This window comes from Mesoplodon densirostris, chromosome 1 (genome assembly GCF_025265405.1).
Source record: "Mesoplodon densirostris isolate mMesDen1 chromosome 1, mMesDen1 primary haplotype, whole genome shotgun sequence".
Taxonomy (NCBI): domain Eukaryota; kingdom Metazoa; phylum Chordata; class Mammalia; order Artiodactyla; family Ziphiidae; genus Mesoplodon; species Mesoplodon densirostris.
In genome coordinates, this window is record NC_082661.1 from 28,958,194 (window position 1) to 28,976,807 (window position 18,614).

At 52.1% G+C, this 18,614-nt stretch overlaps 1 protein-coding gene across 1 annotated transcript in view; it reads right to left on the reverse strand.

The window, feature by feature from the left end:
- Positions 1 to 865: 865 nt before the first annotated feature.
- The window catches only part of PAX2 (paired box 2), a 78,794-nt gene continuing 61,045 nt past the window's right edge, over positions 866 to 18,614 (reverse strand). Inside the window, 5 exon segments of the mRNA XM_060108021.1 lie at positions 866 to 986; positions 988 to 1,028; positions 1,519 to 1,605; positions 3,870 to 3,971; positions 18,308 to 18,434. Of these exon segments, the coding sequence (XP_059964004.1) occupies positions 888 to 986; positions 988 to 1,028; positions 1,519 to 1,605; positions 3,870 to 3,971; positions 18,308 to 18,434 (456 nt within the window). The 3' untranslated portion in view covers positions 866 to 887.

Genomic DNA, 18,614 nt, shown 5'->3' on the forward strand with positions numbered 1-18,614 from the left:
GGAAGAGCCTTCGGCGGGGCAGCGAGTTAGGGAGGAGAAATGCAGAGCGTCGTGGGCTGGGAAAAGGACGGGCAGGAGGGGGAAGTGCGAGGTCGGCAGATGGAAGAGACGCTGAGGTAGGGGCAAGGCGGGGCTGAGAGTCTGGTCACTAGTAGGAGATGCCTGGGCCCTGGGGAACTGGGCAGTTCAGGTGGAGTAGGGAAGAGCCAAGAGTCGGGCTCCGTGGGTGCGGGCTGCTGGGGCCTGCGTGCCTTGGGTCACAACCTTGGATACCTGACAACCCAGCCGCCCCACCCCCCACGCCCCCGTCCCTAGAGCCCGGCCCTCATGCCCCCATTCCATTCCACCTTCCGGGCAGGGCACAGGTGGGGGCAGTCCGGTTGGCGCCGGCGTGCGGACTTTTTCCCGAGGGCTTGGCAGGAGGCTCTTCCCCCTTCTGCAGAACATCGTTTTGTTCTTAATTTCCTTTGCCCAGCCAAGCCTCCCGGCGCCGGAGCGTCCGAGGCGGGCTGCTCCGGGGCTGGGCCGCGCTGCAGTCCGCGCTGATTGTGTGTCACAGAAACGTGTCCCCCGCGCAGCGGCGGGCCCGGCCAGAGTCCGGCGGTGTGGCTGGTCGGCTCCCGGGTCGGCTCGGGCGAGACGGGGATGAGCTGGGTCGGGCCCTCCTCTCGCGATGCCGCGCAGTCCAGGCAGGCGGGGAGGGGCGGCGGGCGGGATTGGGGGCGGCGGGCCCGGGCCTGAGGGTCCCGCCCGCGGCTCCACCCGTCCTGTCCGGCCTTCGACGGGGTGAAGTGAAGGGCTGTAGGGGTCCTGGGATGGGGTGGGTCTGGGGCGGTGGCCGGGAGGCTTCTTGTCGCGTCGATCCTCCCTCCCTCCGGGGTGGGCGGTCAGACGGGGACGATGTGGAGGCCAAAGCTGTCGGCCTGAAGCTTGATGTGGTCCCCGCGGTAACTAGTGGCGGTCATAGGCAGCGGCAGCAGCGGCAGGGGCGGAGCCCCGGGGGGCGGCACTATAATAATAAGGGGAACCTGGAAGTTAACACAGGAGAAGAATGGGCTGGGTGAGAGGACAAACAGGAGAACAAAAAAGGAAAGAAAAGCAAAGCAAAGACCTCCCCGGGGTGGGGTCTAGCAGGGTCCGGGCAGGGAGGCATTGGCTGGGCCGCGGGGCTGGTTGCCCCCAGAAGAGCTGCATTCACCGGGTGGGAGAGGCACCCGATCGGTGTCGGGGTGTTGGCCGCCGCCCGACTGCGGACCTTCAGGGGGCCCGAGGGTGGGGGCGGCGCAGAGCCTTCCAGCGACGGGGAAGGGAGCGGAGGGGAGAGTTAGGAAGGGGCGGGAGGCGCGGGCGTCCTCTAGGGACCTCGGGGCCTCAGTGCTGCGCTAACGAGCCTGCCCGGCTGGGCACCCAAAGGGCGGGTCGCGGGGAGTCGGACCCGCGTCCGGAAGCAGCACTGCCGAGCTGGCCGGCGGGCGGACGGAAGCGCGGAGCCGCCGGCCAGCCAGGTGGCGTACTCACTTAGTAAGGCGGGGTTGCTGAATCTCCAAGCCTCGTTGTAGGCCGTGTACTGGGGATGGCTGTACGGGTTGCCGGAGAACTCGCTCCCTGCGGGAGGGCGAGGGAGTGGGGATCAGACACGCGCAACGCCAGAGCGGACACGACGTGCCCGGCCAGCGGCCTCTCCCGTCTCCGAGGTTCAGGTGCAGCGGGCAGGGTAATGCCCACTGCGGGCGGACGGCAGGGTAGAGGCGGAACAATCCACCTGGTCCAAATGGGGGGAGCCCACGGGGTGTGTGTGTGTGCGTGTGCGCGCAAAAGCACCGACCCGCCTCGCACACCGGCGTGGAGGTAACTGCGGGGCGGTGCCCGCCTGGGGCTCCCCCCGCGGAGGCGCTCCGGACCACCCAGGAAGGGTTTGTTCCGGGTCCAGGAGCGCCTACGCCGCTGCGTTGGGAGCCAGGGACTCTTTAGTGGAAACTCTGGTTCTAGGAGCCACAGCCCCACAGGGTGGAAGCGGGGGAGGGTGGCGAAGACAGGCCCTCGGGACACTTTGTCCCAGAAAGTCCTGAGAATGGCATCTCAGCATGGTGTCAGTACAAGGGGTGGGGGCTCTGCTGGGAAACACCCCCTCCCTCCTTTCCCTCTAGAGATTTGATAGGTGGGCCACGCAGCAGGGGAAGGAGGCGGCGGGAGGCAGGTGGACTGCCCGCTGGTTCTCAAGCGGTGAGCGGAGGGCCCCGTGGGCTGGGAGCCGTCGGAAGCTGCTTCCCTCCCTTCGCGGGAGAAAGGCCAGGCCTCCGGGTTTCCCCCTCGCCCTTTCTCCTGTGTGATGACCCCAGACTGTTTACAGTGATCCCTAACCGCGGGTTAAGTAGAGGAGAAGGGGCCCCTCTCGGAGAGGGAGCTGGGGTGGGGGTGGGGGATGCAGCCACTGGAAAGCCTGTTTATTGACGAGGAGGGAAAGCATGCGTGCAGCAGGATAATGAGCTTCTGAGCTCAACTGTGACCAAGAGGAACTGAGCTATCTCCTTCCCCATCGCTAATGAAACAAGTGTAATTTCCTCATCAGCACTAGATTCTGTTTAACGACTCCCCCCTTGCCACCATGAGCTCTCTGAGGCTCCCCTCATCCCCATTCCCTTGCAGACTCCCCCCTCTCTCACCCCCGCCTCTCTAAGACCTCCTCCAGCCTCCACCTGCTCACTGCTGGAACCTTCCCTGAAGAACCTCCTGGCACCCAACGCTTCCATTCGCCCTACCCCAAATCTGGGCAGGGATACCCTCACCCACACCAGCAGCTCTCCTTACCCAGTTCCTCCACCTCCCTTCAGCCCCTATTCTACAACACCCAGCAACAATCTCCCTCTTGGCCAGCCCCCTACATCCACCTCTGCTTACCCAGGGCTGTCCCTGAATGAACGGTCCAGGAATGGGGCCAGTCACCCTACTCTATCCTCCCCCTCCATGAGAGCTGAGCTTCAGGGAAGGGGCACACAGAGGGCAGCCAGCAGGACAGGAAGCAGGCCCAGTGAGTCTCATCCTCTTTAAGGCAAGAGTTTTTTGGTGCTTCTGTGAATAGGAACTTCAACTCTCTTTGGCTTCAGGCCCAGCTCCCAATCTGGGGTGAGGGGTTGGGGAGAGCACAACCTCCAGCTGCCATCACCAGACCCCAAATATGGCCTCTGTCTCTCTGATCCACACAGCCCAAACCCAGCTCCTGTCAGATGGGGACAGGTCAGAGCCCCCAGGAGCAATGAGGGCCCAGGGCTCCTCTCAGGAGATGTGGAGGTGCTCCAGCTTGTCTCTCTCTGAAGCCAGTCTCTCTGGTTCCTGCCACAGTCTGTCTTCTGTTCCTCTTTCCTTAGGGAATAACTCCCTTCTCTCCCTGGGGTGGGGTCGGCTCTCGACACTGGTCTTCCCTGTGGGTTGGTGTGGACCAGGGTGGCTTTGTCTGAGTGACAGACATGCCCCTGGAAATGGTTCTTGGCTCCAAGTTTCCATGGAGACCAGGGCAGACTCTTCCAAGCAGTGTCAGCTGGCTGGGGGTGGGCTGAGTGTGGAGCTGAGGCTGCGTGCTCCCGGGCACAGACTGGGGTGGGTGGGCACTGCGGAGGGACCAGGACATACAGAAGGGTGCACACACTACTGCAAGCACTTCTGCAAGTTCCCTCCCTGGATTACTCATGAGGGAGGATGAGGGACCCCGGCTGCAGCCTCTAGGGCGAGAGAGGGATAGAACAGCAGTGGCTTGCAGGGGTGGAGATGTTGGGTCTCCCCCAGCCCCAGCCTCAGACTACAGACCACTCAGCAGCTCACCCACAGTTTAGCTACTCCCACCTAAATTAGGCAGCTGCAGCATTGTCACCTACCAGGCACCATTCCTGCCAGGGTGGAGGTGGGGTAGCTTCCCTGGCCAGTGGGGGGCACGTGAGGGGGGTAACCAGGCAGAGTGGTGCTCGCCATGTCACGACCTGGAAAAACACAAAGGGGAAGGGGTGAGGCCTGGAAGAGAGGGGCCTGCCTCTGCTCACACAAGGGTACTCCATGGAAAAGAAAGCGCTGAGTGCAGACATGTAGGGGCACACCTGAATGAGAAGGTCCAGGTGTGCCCTTACATGTATCTAAGCTTACCTAAATGTCCTATGATCAGCTGTGTGTATGCACCTCTGCTCTGTGTAGCTCTTCGTGTGTCCCTCTGTGTGTGTGTGTATGTGTGTTTGCCTTTGCTTGTGTCTCTTTGTAGCCCAAACCCAGATGGAGAAGGGAGGGAGATGACCTGGTTTTACTCCTCCTTCCCGGTGAGATATTCAGCTGTGGTCTATCCAGTAGCCAAATGGACCTCTATCATCTTGCTCACCTCTCCCCTCTTTAACACCCCATCTTTCCTTCAGGCTTGGAGGACACCCCACCAGCACCTGTACAGGAGCTGATGGGTATTCCTTGTCCTCTCCAAGTGAAGCTGCAGGTGCTGGGCCTGGCAGGTGTGAAGAGTGGGGGGCCAGCCAGTGGGCTATTTTGCTGTCAGTGTTCATGGCATTTAAATGATAGAAAACCATCCTTGAAGCAAACCAGGAGCTTTGAGCTAACAGTGCAAATGGATCAGATCAAGTTCCAGTAAGCAAAGTCTGCTCTCCCCACTAGCTGCTAGACTTCTGTCCCTGGAGGTGTCTATTAGCTAGAGTGTGGAGAGTGGGAGGAAGGGCTTTCCTAGTATCCTGGAGTGAAGGCAAAGCGAGCCAATCTTACGGAGATACCCATGGTCCACAGATATCTCTGGAACACAGCTGTACCTGAACGGCCCCCCTTCCTTGCCTGCCCCCTCCATGGCCATGAAGCGGTCACCGCCTTCTTTGCAATTTAGCATGCTCCAATCTCTAATGACAATAAATATGTCCTCTCCCATACTTCCATGCCCTAGAGACTACTTCATCCTCTCCTGGGTCCTGGGTCCCCTTTCTCCTCTCCATATTTCCCTTACACTCCTCTACAGCCAGTGCCACTCTCCCACTCTAGTGCCTCTGTCCAACCCTGGGAAGAGGTGTGGCTGGAGGAAGGCACAGAACTAGGCATCTCTGGCCCACTTTCTTTTCGTCAGTTGCCCTAGACCTCATCCTCCCGATGGCTATTCCAAAGCGTTTCTCTCTCTCCTTGCCACTCTCCCCTTAAAGTCGACCTCACCTCCAACTTTCCCGAAATGTGTGAGTTTCCTCACCACTACCTTAACACATCTGAGTGATTCATCCTTCCCTAAGTAGACAGAGATGCAGCTCAGGCTTTTGCATTCCCAGCTGCCTGTGAACCTTTTCATTAGCTGTCCCACTGTCACCTCAACCCTGACAGGAATAAAAGAGATCACCTTCCCCCCAGTCAGTTCTACTGACCTACCTGAAGACCATCAGACCAAAACCTCTGGCGTCGTTCTTGACATAGCACGCCCAGCTTTGCAGTCAGTTGCTGGGTGTTGTCAATTCTCCTTAGCAATACCTGTTACATCTGTCCCACCTTCATTTCCTCCACCACCTCCACAGCTCAGCGCCTAAGCACCTGCCCTTGGTCTGCCACAACAGTTTTTTTGCTTGTATTCCCTGCCTTCACATTCTTCTCCTTCAGTCTATCCCTCACAAGGCTGCTTGGCTAGCCCTCATGAAACGCTGCTTTCATCACATCACTTCCCTTGTAAGAGCCATCATGGATTCTCTGTAGTCTACAGTTTGGGTGTCTCTCTGGCAGTCTACACTCTGCCAGGCGTTCAAAGCCTCCCAGGTACTCTTCCCCACCCAGTTTTCTCAGCTCTGATTCTCACCCCTTCTGGTTTAGTGTGACTGTTTTCACTGGCTTGGATGCTGTGAAATCTCTGCTTTTGCCACCTCATTTTCTTCTTCTTGCTATAGTTTCCCTTTCCTTCCCTTATAAGCTCAAGGCTTAAAACCCCTACTATTCTACCCATCGGAGAAGTTTCTCTCTTCTAAACTTCTATAGTGTCTGTGCTCCATGGTTTACCACGTCACTACAGTTCATGAGACATCAGCCCTGTTGTTTTCCTCCTCAAACAGATCATAATCAAACGGAGGGCAGGCCCTGTCTTCTGCTCTGTCATACAGTTGAGAATATGGTAGATGCTTAATAAAAACTTATTGATTAATTCTCTATCACTCTATTGGACTTAATAGCCAATTCCAGGTGGGTTATATTGTTTTCTGTTTCATATACGTTGGTGTGCTTTGAAGAGGTAAAAGCTGGGCAAAATGTAAATGTTTGAATCTGCTTTTTTTCTACAAATAATTTGAACAATGGATCATGAATTTTTATAAGATGATGAAAGATTTATACAGGATGATGAAAGTGAGGGACTCATACGATGTGACTCAACTTTATCATACAATAGAATGATTTTCTCTCTACTTATTAATATAGCTAATATCTTACATTTTAAAACTCAAGAACAAACAACAGAGTAGAACTGTCAAACAGGAGATCATTTTGAACTCCCAGAGAGATAGCAGAGAGAATCTGTGTTTGCTCTGTGTGGGTTTTCTTTCATTGACTTCTATTGTCAACTAAATGTACAATCCTCCTGACCATCTCTCAGTGGAGAGGACTTCAAGTGGACAAGTCAGCAACATCTATCAATTCCTAGAGAGATTAATAATATGGCATTTCGTTGTCAAAAAAGACCTAAGACAGAGGAGAGTTAGTGAGGATGTAGAGGTTTTGAATAGAAAAATAGAGAAATCCAATTCTTGGTCTTATGATCCTAATGTCCACAAAGCAGTCAGGAAGAGAAGGACGCTTCTTTCTCAATAAACAGGAATTTAAATGCATCTGAATTCTGATTTTCAGCTGCATAGCTCCCTCAGCTTTTCACACACAAATTCCTTGTACTCTAAGGTTGTGTTGCACAATCCCTTACTTAGCTTCAGGAGAGAAGAGGAAATGTGGGATGACTAGAAAGGTGTTGCCAGCTACCTGGAGGCACCCCTATTGCAGTGTTTATTTCCACTGGATCTTTCTCTTGCACATGGTCCAACTTCCAGCATACAGAAACTTTGGCCTGCTGAAAGTCAGCCACAAAACTGTTAATTGAGAGACACATTTCCAAATTCTATTTTAAAAACTGAATCTGGGAAGTGCTATTCAAGCATTTTTTTTAAGTGTGAGAGAAGAGACCCATGACGAGGAAAAAGCATGCAAGCATACGGCTGTGATTCTGCTGCTGTGGATTCTGTAACATCATTACAGTATCACTGGATTCTGTAACATCAGTACAGCATCACTACCAAGAGGTGCCCGTTCAGGACCCCTGAGGCAATAAAGGTATAAGCCACTGCATACAAAGCACCCTCAATGGCTTCATTAGCACACAGGTGACACCTGAAGAACAGGAACAAATTGACCAAACTCTTGCCAGAGCCATATATTCTTCTGGAACACCACTGTCAATAATGGACAACACACACTGCAGGAAGTTTTCAAATTACTAAGACTGTCATACCATTTGCCCAGCAGCATTCTGCGAGCAAACTTCTTTCAGTGAGTGAATATGAATGGGTAATGGAATCTGTGCAAGGAAGAATCGACAGAGTACTGGGCCTTGCATTACTACCGATGGGTAGACAAAGGGGAGCGGAGACAGACTCTAAAACTGTATGACAGCACAGCCACCTCCTGCAAACAGGCAAAAGTGCAGAAAGAGGAGAAAAATAGCTTCAGAGCAGAATACATCAGTTTTAAAATATGTGTCATCGACAGACAATAGGAAGCAGTAAAGCATTTGCTTTGCTCACTGACAATGCCAGGAACATGAAAGCAGCACCAAGAATTACACGTGGATAAAACCCCACATACTACAAGAGGATGGGCATTTCATGTTGGATAATTGCTTCCTAGGATTACAGAGTTTTAAAGAGGGAAGAGTCTTCGAGATGATCGGTCTCACTTCCTTGTTTTAAAGTTGAGAAAATGGGGGCACAGAGGGGCTTCGTGACTTTCCTATGGCTACAGAGCTAGTAACTGACAGAGCCAAAGTGTGAAGCTAGGTCTGTACCACACTGCCTTTTAATGATAACATGAAGTCAGATACTCCCCAAAAGAGCCAAAGAAAAGGAAAAAGAAGTCATCTGACAAGCAAAATCTCATATTGTCACTGCTGACATTAGGAGGAGGCAAGAAAAACAGGACACAAAGAATAAAATATTGACACTGAAAGTCTGTAGTAAAACCCCATGGGGTGGAGTATCAATCTCTTTGGAGAGTTTTCTGAAAAACAAAGAGGCTCTTCAAGAAACAGGGGTAGTTGAGAATCTAAAGCACCCAGAAGTGTTAGAAGCACTGTATTTGATGAGGATGTCTTCTCAGTTCAACTGCAGAAGTCCCTGAAGATTCTAAAGCCAATTTCTACAGCAATCACTACATCTGAATCAGACAGTGCCCTTTTGTCAGACATTCCTTACCAAATGGGCCAGATCAAATCAACTGTTTTGGAGAATCTAAGTGCAGTTCCTCTTACAAGTACAGAGAAAAGCAAAGTGAAAGACTTTATTAAGAAAATTTCAGTCACCGGATAATTTATGCTATTTTGTCAGGTCTTAAGATCCAAGGGCAGAGTTGTGTTTCTACTTGCACCTAGACTAGCTAGCATTCACTGAGCACCTACTATCATGCTAGGCACTGTCCTAAATATTTTCTATATATTATCTCACTTAATCCCCATATCAACCTATGATGTTGATCTGTTTTAAATCCCCATTTTATGGATGAGAAACTGAAACTCAGAGGGCTTAAGTACTATATCCAAGATTTCACAGCCAGTAGATGACAGGACCTGGACTACAGAACAAGCCGTATACTTGGGAATGGATTCTAGAATGACATTCTCAAATAATGTAGACCCAGAAAATAGGTATTTGGCCCAGGAAAGTAACCTGGGATTATGCTAAGCAAATCCTTCCTATAACAGAACATCTTGTTGCTTCTTGTTTCTTGCATGTTTCAGGTTCTTCCATTTTCTATAGCAAGTGTTTTAAACTGGGGTTCACCAATCTTGTAGGATGTCATGGATGTGCTTCAGGGAGTCCATATAAAGCTACACATGTGATGTTACAGATACATATATGTAATATCTAGATGGCTTTTTTATCATGTTCTCAAAAGTATTCATGACTCAAAGATTAATAAGCAGTGTTTATAAAAGACCAAAGAACCTTTGTTTTTTGGTGTAAGAAAGACACTGATTTGTTTGAAACTATTAGAATTGGACCAATAAACCAGATCATACAAAGAACAGTAAAATAACATGTGAAGGAGTAGGGAGGCTTATCTCAAGTAAGGCAAGTGTCAGCAACCAGAAGACCAAGGAAATAATAAAAAGGAAGCTGCCAAAGCAGCAGAGATGCTTTAGTTCAGTGATGGCAAGATAACAGACTTATTAGACACAGATTTATACAGTAAAAGTTATATTCAATCAGTTTAGAGATGCTTTCCCTCAGTATCTTTCTCTGAAAATGAGCACTTTTGCTATCCACTTGACACTATGGAGGACCCTAAGGCCAAAAAACATAACTCTTGTTTTACTATCCTAACCTCAAGTTGTGTCTGCTTCTCATAAGGTCGTGAAAATGAAGACATTAGATCGCTTCAAGGTTGGCGGTCTGTGCCTGAATTTGACACAAGCATTTATAATACTTCCAAGAATACAGTTATTAAATTTGTAATTACTGCCTAAATATACTGTATATTTACATGTATTATACCAATTATGATCACTTTATGACCAATCCAAGTTATACAGAATACACCAAAGTAACAAACTTTAAATCTGTAAAAGATGCTTTAAAAGGAGAGGAGAAGAGCTTTCTACATATTTCATTTTATCCCTTATTTCCCGGGTTTCCAAATTCTCCAGAAGTTTTCTCCTGGGGGGCAGAGGTGCCTGTAGGAGGGTCCCCGGCCCCAGGCTCTGTCTTGGCCCCATAGCTCTGCATCCCAAGGCTGGCCTGCCCTGGGCTCCAGCAGACAGGGCTGTGCTTGCACTCCCAGCCGATCTCACTTCCCACCCACAGCTGGACCTTTAGTCCCCGGTGTGTCCTAGGCAGGGATGCTGCCCAGATCTATGTGGGCTCAGTAAGGTCTACACCTCGACAGCCAACCAACTGGACACAACCAGTCATGCTATTCCTACCCCTGCTCCCAGCACGCAGCCCTTCATGGGCCATGGTAGCCTGCTGGCCTAGGGCCCCACGAGAGGCGCTCCTTCTAACTCAGCTGGACCATGGATGGAGCTGCAGCCTCAGGATCGTGGGATAAGGATAGGGAGTGTTGGGGAGAATCACATTCTCAGGGCTGAAAGGGAATTTGACTATCCTCTAGTCTACTCCCTCATTTTACAGAGGAGGAAACAGGCTCGGAGAGAGAGGAAGACATCCCAGCCCTCTCCATGGTTCACTTCCCCAGGCTACCCTCTCTGGCTCCACTAGAAAGTGGCAGAGGAAGACTGGAGTTGGGCAGGTGCTGGCACTCTGGAGGCTGGGCCCAGGCTCACCGATGGGCTCAGAGCCCCTCGTGCTGGGTGGGCAGAGGTTAAGCCTGTTTGCACAGTCTCCCGATACTCCAGGTCTCCCAGTTCCTCTCCGGCTTTATTTTGTTCTCTGAGAGCACTGAATTGTCAGCTCTAATCCTTCCGAAAGCGCAGCGTTTTTCAGGCGCTCTGTGTAAGTGAAACCCTAATCCCAAGGAAAACGGCCACTTAAGCTGCCTGAGCATCAGGCTACTCTCCGAGCCTGCCACAGGATTTCCTCTGCCCTGCCCGCCAGCTCAGCGGCCCCCCGAGAAGGAGAGGGGAGCATTCCAGGCTGAAGGCGTGCAAAGCCCTCTCTGAAGTAACAATAGTGGCAGGGCTTGCCTCCCAAAGCTCAGGGTTGAAAAAGTGCTGGCTTGTTTGTCCTGAGCAGGGGAAGGAAGGATTCTGATCACCCTGAGGAGGGTGGGAGGTCTTCCTGTCACCTTGTGGATGGCTGGCTCTCGGGGGGAAACAGGCTTTTAGGTCTTACCTAGGTGACTCTGAGGCCACCAGGACATTTCTGAGCCCTTGGTCCCAATACATACCTGTAACATTCACTGGGACACCCCTCTTTAGGGTTTCTGGTCATCCAGAAAAGGTTGGGTTGGCTGACTTCACTTTTACTTAGCCAACCTTTTCTTTTTAGAAAGTGCCGAATAATGGAGTAAACAGGCTTAGTACTGGGGGATGCCCCCCTTTGGAGAACTCTCCTTTGGGACACCCCAAGCGTCTCTAAATATCTACAGCAGCAGAAAGTTTCCCTATAACCCAGCTATCCATGAAAACAGTGCCCAGTGTTTTCTAATAGGCAACACTTTTTTGTAGTTGACTACTACATGCATTTGAAATAAAGCTCGTTGATTTCTCAAAAATATTTTGATTCAAATTCAAACTGTCCTCTCTCCTTGATCTCTAAATGAATTAGTGAGACCATGCCATGGGGGGCCAAGTACAGTCCATTTGGCGTGCTCAGCCTTTGGGTCTCATGGACAGAGGGAGGAAATGAAGGAAGGAGTCAAGAGGTAAGGTCCTAGGTAATGGGCCAAAGCTGAGCTCAGCTTAGAAGACCATAGAACTACATCTTTGCTAAGATGCCCGGGTACCCTTCATACCTTCCTCCTGCTCCTCATGCCTCTCCTTCCCTCTGTAGCTCCATTAGCAGCCTCACATGCTTCTGCCCAAGGCACCCTGCTGGGGAGGGAAGCCCGTCACTGCTGGGATGGCTGGTGGGCACAGACATGGGTGTGGAACTGGGGCTGGAGATTGTGGTGACACAGCTTTTGTTCTATTCAAATTTGACCTGACTCTCCCAGTCCTAGAGTAAATTAATGTCTTTTCTTTGCAAGATCTTTTCCCTCTAGGGGTGGACTGGATAAAGAAGGAAGGGAAAGAGCCCTGATCCAGTGACTCCCTAGGCTGCAGACCCAGGGCACCCACATTATCTGTCAATGTCTCATTGCTATGGAAATGCCCCTGTAATTAAATCAGAGCTGAGGTCTGGGGGCTGGAGGTCCTTGGGGATGTGGCTGGAGGCCTCAGGGATGTTTGGAGGAGGCTAGCCTCTTCCCAGTGGGCCTTCTCAGCTGAGGAGAAACCCTCTGGCTTGGTTTGGCCTCCACAGCGACAGGCTCTCCGACTTGCCGTGTGTCTGAAGTTGCCCTAGCCCTCTCCTTTCAAGGTTGGCGAGGAACTCTGATGTCTGTGCCCTAAATTCCTCAGCTAATCAGGGGCTTTGAGCTGACAGACAAGGCTAGGAGACTCCCAGCCTCCTTCAGAAACATTTCTCAGCCTTTATTGCCTTCTCCTCCCCCAAGGGGCTGGCCAAGGGCTAAGCTGTTTGTTTTATGGAGGGAAATGCAGTGCATTGGAAGGGGGTTGTTAACTACAGGAAAGAGGCACTTCCTAGAGGTCCTCAGGACTCCTAGAGCAGGAGGAGGAGGGTTTCCCAGGGTCCACACCTCTGTCTGCTAAAAGGCCACTTCACTAACCATCCTAGATGTGGGTAAGGAGTCTAAACTTCTAAGAGTCTGCAACCCTTTCTCAGAAGCCAAGCCCATACTACTCTCTCTAGGCCCCAGGGGCCAGCCCCTGCTTTTCTTTGAACTTTGCCTTACTGGCCTCCTCCACCTCTGCTCAAATTTGCCGGCTTCCAGGAGACCCCCATCTTCTGCTCTCTCTCCCCACCGTGGGCACTCCCCTTAAGGGACGCATCCACATCTCCTCCCGGATCTTAGCTACAGATTCTGGCAGAGCTGCAGTCTCCGGGCATCAAGAGAAGTTTCTCCCAAGCTCTTGAATAAAACCACCTTCTCCCCACCAGGATGCGGAAGCTGACAAGCCTTTTTTTTTTCCCCCATGAGGGAGCAATGGACTGTCCCTGTTACAGTGCTCCAGTGTTCAGACATTTTTCCAAAGAAAAGGGAAGACTCTCTGCTGAGACTTAGCAGTCTGGGAACCTGGATAAGCAGGGGAGAGGCTCTACTTTCAGGGCTGCCTGGGGCTCCTCTCTTTCCATGCCTCCGAGTCCCAGAACAATGCGCTATAGGTGCCTTCTTTGCCCTTTAAGATCTCCATTATCTGACAATTTGCTGAGCAGTGGTGGGGAAGGGAATGTGGGATCAAGATCTGTGATTAACACAAAACATACTTCTTGGGCTTCCCTGGTGGCGCAGTGGTTGAGAGTCCGCCTGCCGATGCAGGGGACACAGGTTCAAGCCCCGGTCCGGGAGGATCCCACATGCCGCAGAGCGGATGGGCCCGTGAGCCATGGCCACTGAACCTGCGCATCCGGAGCCTGTGCTCCGCAACGGGAAAGGCCACAACAGTGAGAGGCCCGCGTACCACAAAACAAAAACAAAAACAAAAACAAACTTCTTTTTTATCTTTTTTAGAATGTTAAACATGCTTACGTTATAGTTGTTTTTGGATTGTTCTATTATCTCTAGTTCTTAGGGGTATTAACTGTCCTGTATATTGATTCTGCTAACTCTCCCTCATGATAGTTTGTATTCATATGAGGTGTGTAATTTTTTATAGTGAGCTCATCTTTAGTGATGGATTTTTTTTTTTTTTTTCTGTGGGAGTCCCATGTGCCCTGGATTGTAGAATGTCTCTGTAAGGAAGGTTTGCCCTTGTTCCTGCTGGGGTTTCCGAGTGGGTTACTATCCTAGACAAATTTTTATGTAAGTTCTTAGCTGGGGGTTCCTGTCACATCCTCATGGTATAAATTTGGACTCAGGGTCAGGCTTGGGGGTCTCCATTTCTCATGGAGACGTTATTTTCCCTCCCTTGCTTTCCTGAGCCCCTGGGATGAGTTTGTGTGCTTCCCATGCATAGATAGCGTTGTCCTGCTCTGTCTCTGGTTTTACTCAGGGGAATGCTGACTTCTAGTTTCCTGCTTCTTTGGGGCCCAAGGTCATCTTTTCTGTCTGGTGTGTTACAACCCCAGCCTCCCCCAATTAGGGTCTGCCTCCAGTGTGATGCCAGCAGCCTCTCACGTTGCTCTGGCTTTGGGTCTCCCTCTATTTCTTGCACCAGAGGGTGAGGTTTGGTTGTGTGGTAGCAATTCTCATTGTTATATTTATCCAGCTGTGTTTTGGTGAGTTTAGCCTGCCTTGTTTCTAGATATCAATCTCATTCCTCTATAACCCCTCCGGGACTAAAATGAGGATGGCAAGGACTACACTTGCACAAAGCTCTCCCAGTGCTCGGCAGTGAGCCTCACCAGAGGCCAGTGAAGCCTGCTCACTTGGTGCAGCAGCTCTGGGGCCTGGTGCATCCCTCGGCTTCTAGAGTGAGCATGGAGAACCACTGTACCATCTCTGACCTCCTCCAGCGTTCCATTTGGGCTCCAGGGCAGGGAACCCGCTCTCATGATCAGGGTGGATTTTCGCCAGGTGCAGGGACTCTCAGAATTCTCAGAAGCATCTCCAAGTGACTTTGGGACTACTGAAACTAGTATTCATCTTATTCTCCCAGATCAACATCACTGCCAAGGTCCCCTCTATGGCTGCAGAGCTGGCCAGGCACAGGAAGGGAGGAGTCAAGGTGAGGAGGTTAAGAGGAAGGGGGGCTCTTTTCTACCAGTGACAGGCGACTTGAAGGCACCAGCACACAGTTGGAGTCAGAGTCCTCACTGAAGAGGCCCTGACCCAGAGGCCTGTGGGACCACTGAGGGCTTGATGGCAGCCCACTGTGGGGTCCTTTGGAAGGGTAAGAAGGAGGTAGAAGGTACCAGCCACAGCCAGACAACCTGAGGAAGCCTGGGGCCAGAGTGCCCCCCACCCACTCTCTCATCTAGTTGGTCCCTTTTTCCTTATCACTTAGGAGAGACTCGGCTCCGTTCCAGACCAGCAGCCTAGAGCAGTGGGCTGGAGAGAAGAGATGCTGCTGAGCTAGAGCAGCCCAGCGGCGGAAGGGAAAGTGGGTGATAAATTTGAATAACCAGCTTGACTTGGCAGCTTGCTGAGTTGTGATGCAGTGAAATTAAAATCTCGGCAGAACTTGCAAACACTACTCAGAAAAATCAGTCTCTCTCCTTGGTTCCATGAGAGAAGGTGGGGAGGGGAGGCTTTTGGGACGAGCCCCGGCCTCTGGCAGCCACCCTTGCCTGCAAAGTGATCAGCTGTGTCCTGGCCCACTGGGCCCCACTCTCCCCTCTACACAATAGTCCAGGCTCCTCTCTCCTCTCAGTCCTAGCCTTGTGGAACAGCTGCATCAAGTGGCTGGTGAAGTTTGAAATCAGCCTCCAGTGCCAGGAGGTGGCAGGAATATCAATAAGGTCGGATCTTCAGGTTGGGCTAGGGCTTCCTGGGCTGGTTTCCTCAGGACTCATTCCCAAAGGTTTGCAGCCTCAGCTGCCTGTCCCTGGGGAAGAAGATAAGCTGGGGGTTTAGGATGTGGGGGATGAAGAGGGCTCCTTGAACATCTTGGCACACTCAAGCCAGGCTGTGGCCACAGGATGCCCTCCTGCTCTCTCACCTGTAGCACATACCTGGCCAGAATCACCTGCCGGAAAGTGCCTCCCCTTTTCCTCTTCCACCAAAGCCCTTCATACTCTCCAACCAAATAAGCTCTTAAAGAATCTTGGAGGGGGCTTCCCTGGTGGCGCAGTGGTTGAGAGTCCGCCTGCCGATGCAGGGGACACGGGTTCGTGCCCCGTTCCGGGAAGATCCCACAGGCCGCGGAGCGGCTGGGCCTGTGAGCCATGGCCGCTGAGCCTGCGCATCCGGAGCCTGTGCTCCACAACGGGAGAGGCCACAACTCTGAGAGGCCCGCGTACCACGCAAAAAAAAAAAAAAAAAAAAAAGAATCTTGGAGGGCAATTTTTACAAATACACCAAAAGCCCCTCCCATATCCCAGCTATTCTTGGAGCCCAGTTCTAGATGTCAACATCTTTCTAGAAAAGCTCACCTGAAATCCACCTCTCTGGTCTGCTCTCTACATCACTGCTCACCGCTACCTGCAAACTCCTGGCCCGAAGGCTAATGTGCTGGACCCATTCCTGAGACGATCCATGAAGCCTCTGGGCACTGCCCTGTTTCTCACCTTGCCAGTACCTCCAGCAAATTCTGTTCATCCCCATAATAAACACATCATGAATCATTCATCTTTAATAGATTATGCAAATTAGGAGGACGTAAAATCAACAAAGATCAATAACTGCAGCCATTTAATTGCCAGCAAAAACATTTTAAGAATGAGCATAATCTGTAGCCCTTTCTCGGGTAATGGCACCATTAATCCAAACATTGGATCTTGGCCTAAGTGTAGAAAAATCATTCCCTCCCCCCTCCCCCCACCCCTCCCCCACTTCTCCACACACTTCTCTCTTTTTGGTAATTTCCAGTTTCTGAGCAAGTTTCCCTGTCATTACCACTGGTGAACAGCTCCGAATGTTAATGGTTCTGCTTTTGTTACTCCTGGCTTGATTGAAATGTCGCATACAGATTGAGATGTTAGTGCTAACTTGCCACCTGGGAACGTCAAGCTGGGTCTGAAATGAACTTTTCTCACACTTGGATCCAGATGGATCAGCCGGAGATGTTCCCAGGCTGAGCTGGGACCATTCCAGGGCCATGGGGGGGAGGCGGGCGGGGGATGCTCAAGGTGGAGGCACTTTTCTGCACCAGCCTGAGTTCTCCTGCTGCAGGAACCCTACCCCAAAGATCCTTCTCTCCACCCCAGGAAGCCTCTGCCTTCTAGACTGTGGCCCTGGGCCCAGGGAAGCACAGCTGGGGTTAGAGAAAAGTCTCCTGGGCTCTGTTTTGCTGCTGCCTGGGGTGGGCCACTTTTGGGAGGTGACCACTGTAACTCTCAGCAGATCAGGAGAAACGTGGCCAGGCCTGGACCATCACTCTTTCTTGGGTCAGAATACCTACAGCTCAGAGAGCTTCCGAACTGGGCTATGGAGGGTTCTTGATGAGGGCCAGTTGATCATAGGCTGTATCCTGACCCAGCTTATGTTGTCACTCCCAAAAGCCCATCTAGGTCTCCGACACTTCCAGAACTCAACCTCTGATTGCCTAGCCAAAGAGCTCGACTCTGTCCAGGCTGGAAACAGCTGTACCAGGACACCCCTTAGGGAGAATCTGGGAAAGCTAACAACAGGGCTCTCCCAAGACCCCCAGGTGGAGGCCAGGTGGCCACTCGCAGCCCATCTCAGACCTGAGCCGTGCTCAGAACAGCTCCAAGTCAGAACCAGTGCGCTGTCCTCCAGTGAGGCCATGCCCGCTCCCTGTCTTTGGTGACGCTGGCTGCTGCCAGGTCCCCAGGCCGTCCCCACTCGCCTTGTCGGCAGGTAACGCCTCAGTGTCTCCCAATCGCCACCAAGACCCTTCTCAATCATTCTGTCTCCCAAGGAACAAACGGCACATTGGCTTTAGTGTCTCCAGAATAATTAGGTGAATTTTAATAACACCTCAATGTGTGTCTCTCCCACTTGGGCACTTTCCTGGCCTGGAAACCCTTCTGCAGTGCCAGCCGCCTTCCACAGCCCTCAGCTCTGTAGCCTGGAGCTTCATCAGCTGGGCTCTACGCTGTGCTGCACCTCAGCCTTCTTCCCCTCTAGCTGCCTCTGCTGCTCCTCCCTCATCCATGCCAGCACCTGGATTGGGTGCCCCCTCCTCCTGCATTTTGACTGAGGGACAGGCCGGACCCTGCCTGGCCTTGAAATCAAGCCTTGGTCTTAGTGATTTCTCTGGGAAGCTGCAGAAGGGCTGAAATAATTGAGCTTACCTATAACCACATAGCCAGATGCCACACTCTGAAGCCCAAAGCCACAGCTTTGGCACACCAGGCTGAACAGAGGAGAGGAAAGCAAGTCCCCCAGGAGCCTTGGGGACACAGGAGTGTGGAGACTCGACACTGGGCACTCATGCTCCACTCTTGCCAGCCCGGCCTATTTGCCCTCATTCTCCTGCACACATCCTAACAAGAGGCTCATAATTCCGGCCACCTTGGTGGAGGCAAGAAAAAAGGCAAAGGAAGAGGCAACAGGATGGGCAGAAAGAACCAGCCGTAGCCCATCCTGGCTTTGACCTTTCCAGGCTGGAGCGTACAGAGACCCTGACCACGGTTTTTTCTCCCACATCTGCACACATCTGTTCAGGAAGCACCCTGGTTTTTTGGAGACTCACTCTCTCTACAGAGATCATGGCAGGGAGCCCACTTGTCACGCTGGGCCCCAGATGGCATGGGCTGAGGCGCCCCCCACTGAAAGCAGTTTCCCACCCTCCTGGAAGCCCCCTTACCGGTCACAACGGGGTATGTCTGCGTGCCCGACACGTTGTTGCCCAGCTCGGGGTTGGTGGATGCAGATAGACTCGACTTGACTTCATCAAGCCCAGGGGTCAGGGCTGGGAGGGAGTACTCGTTCCCCTGGGAGAAGAGAGAAAAGAGACAGCTCACTATTGACGTACACATGCGGAGAGAGGGCTTGGTGTGCAGATGGGGAGGAGGAACGGGGAGCCCTCCCAGATGGGGTGGAAGGAGATGGCCAGGCAGAGGGCGGGGAGTGTGGGAGGGACGGGCTCGATGGATGATGGAGAGTTGTGTGTG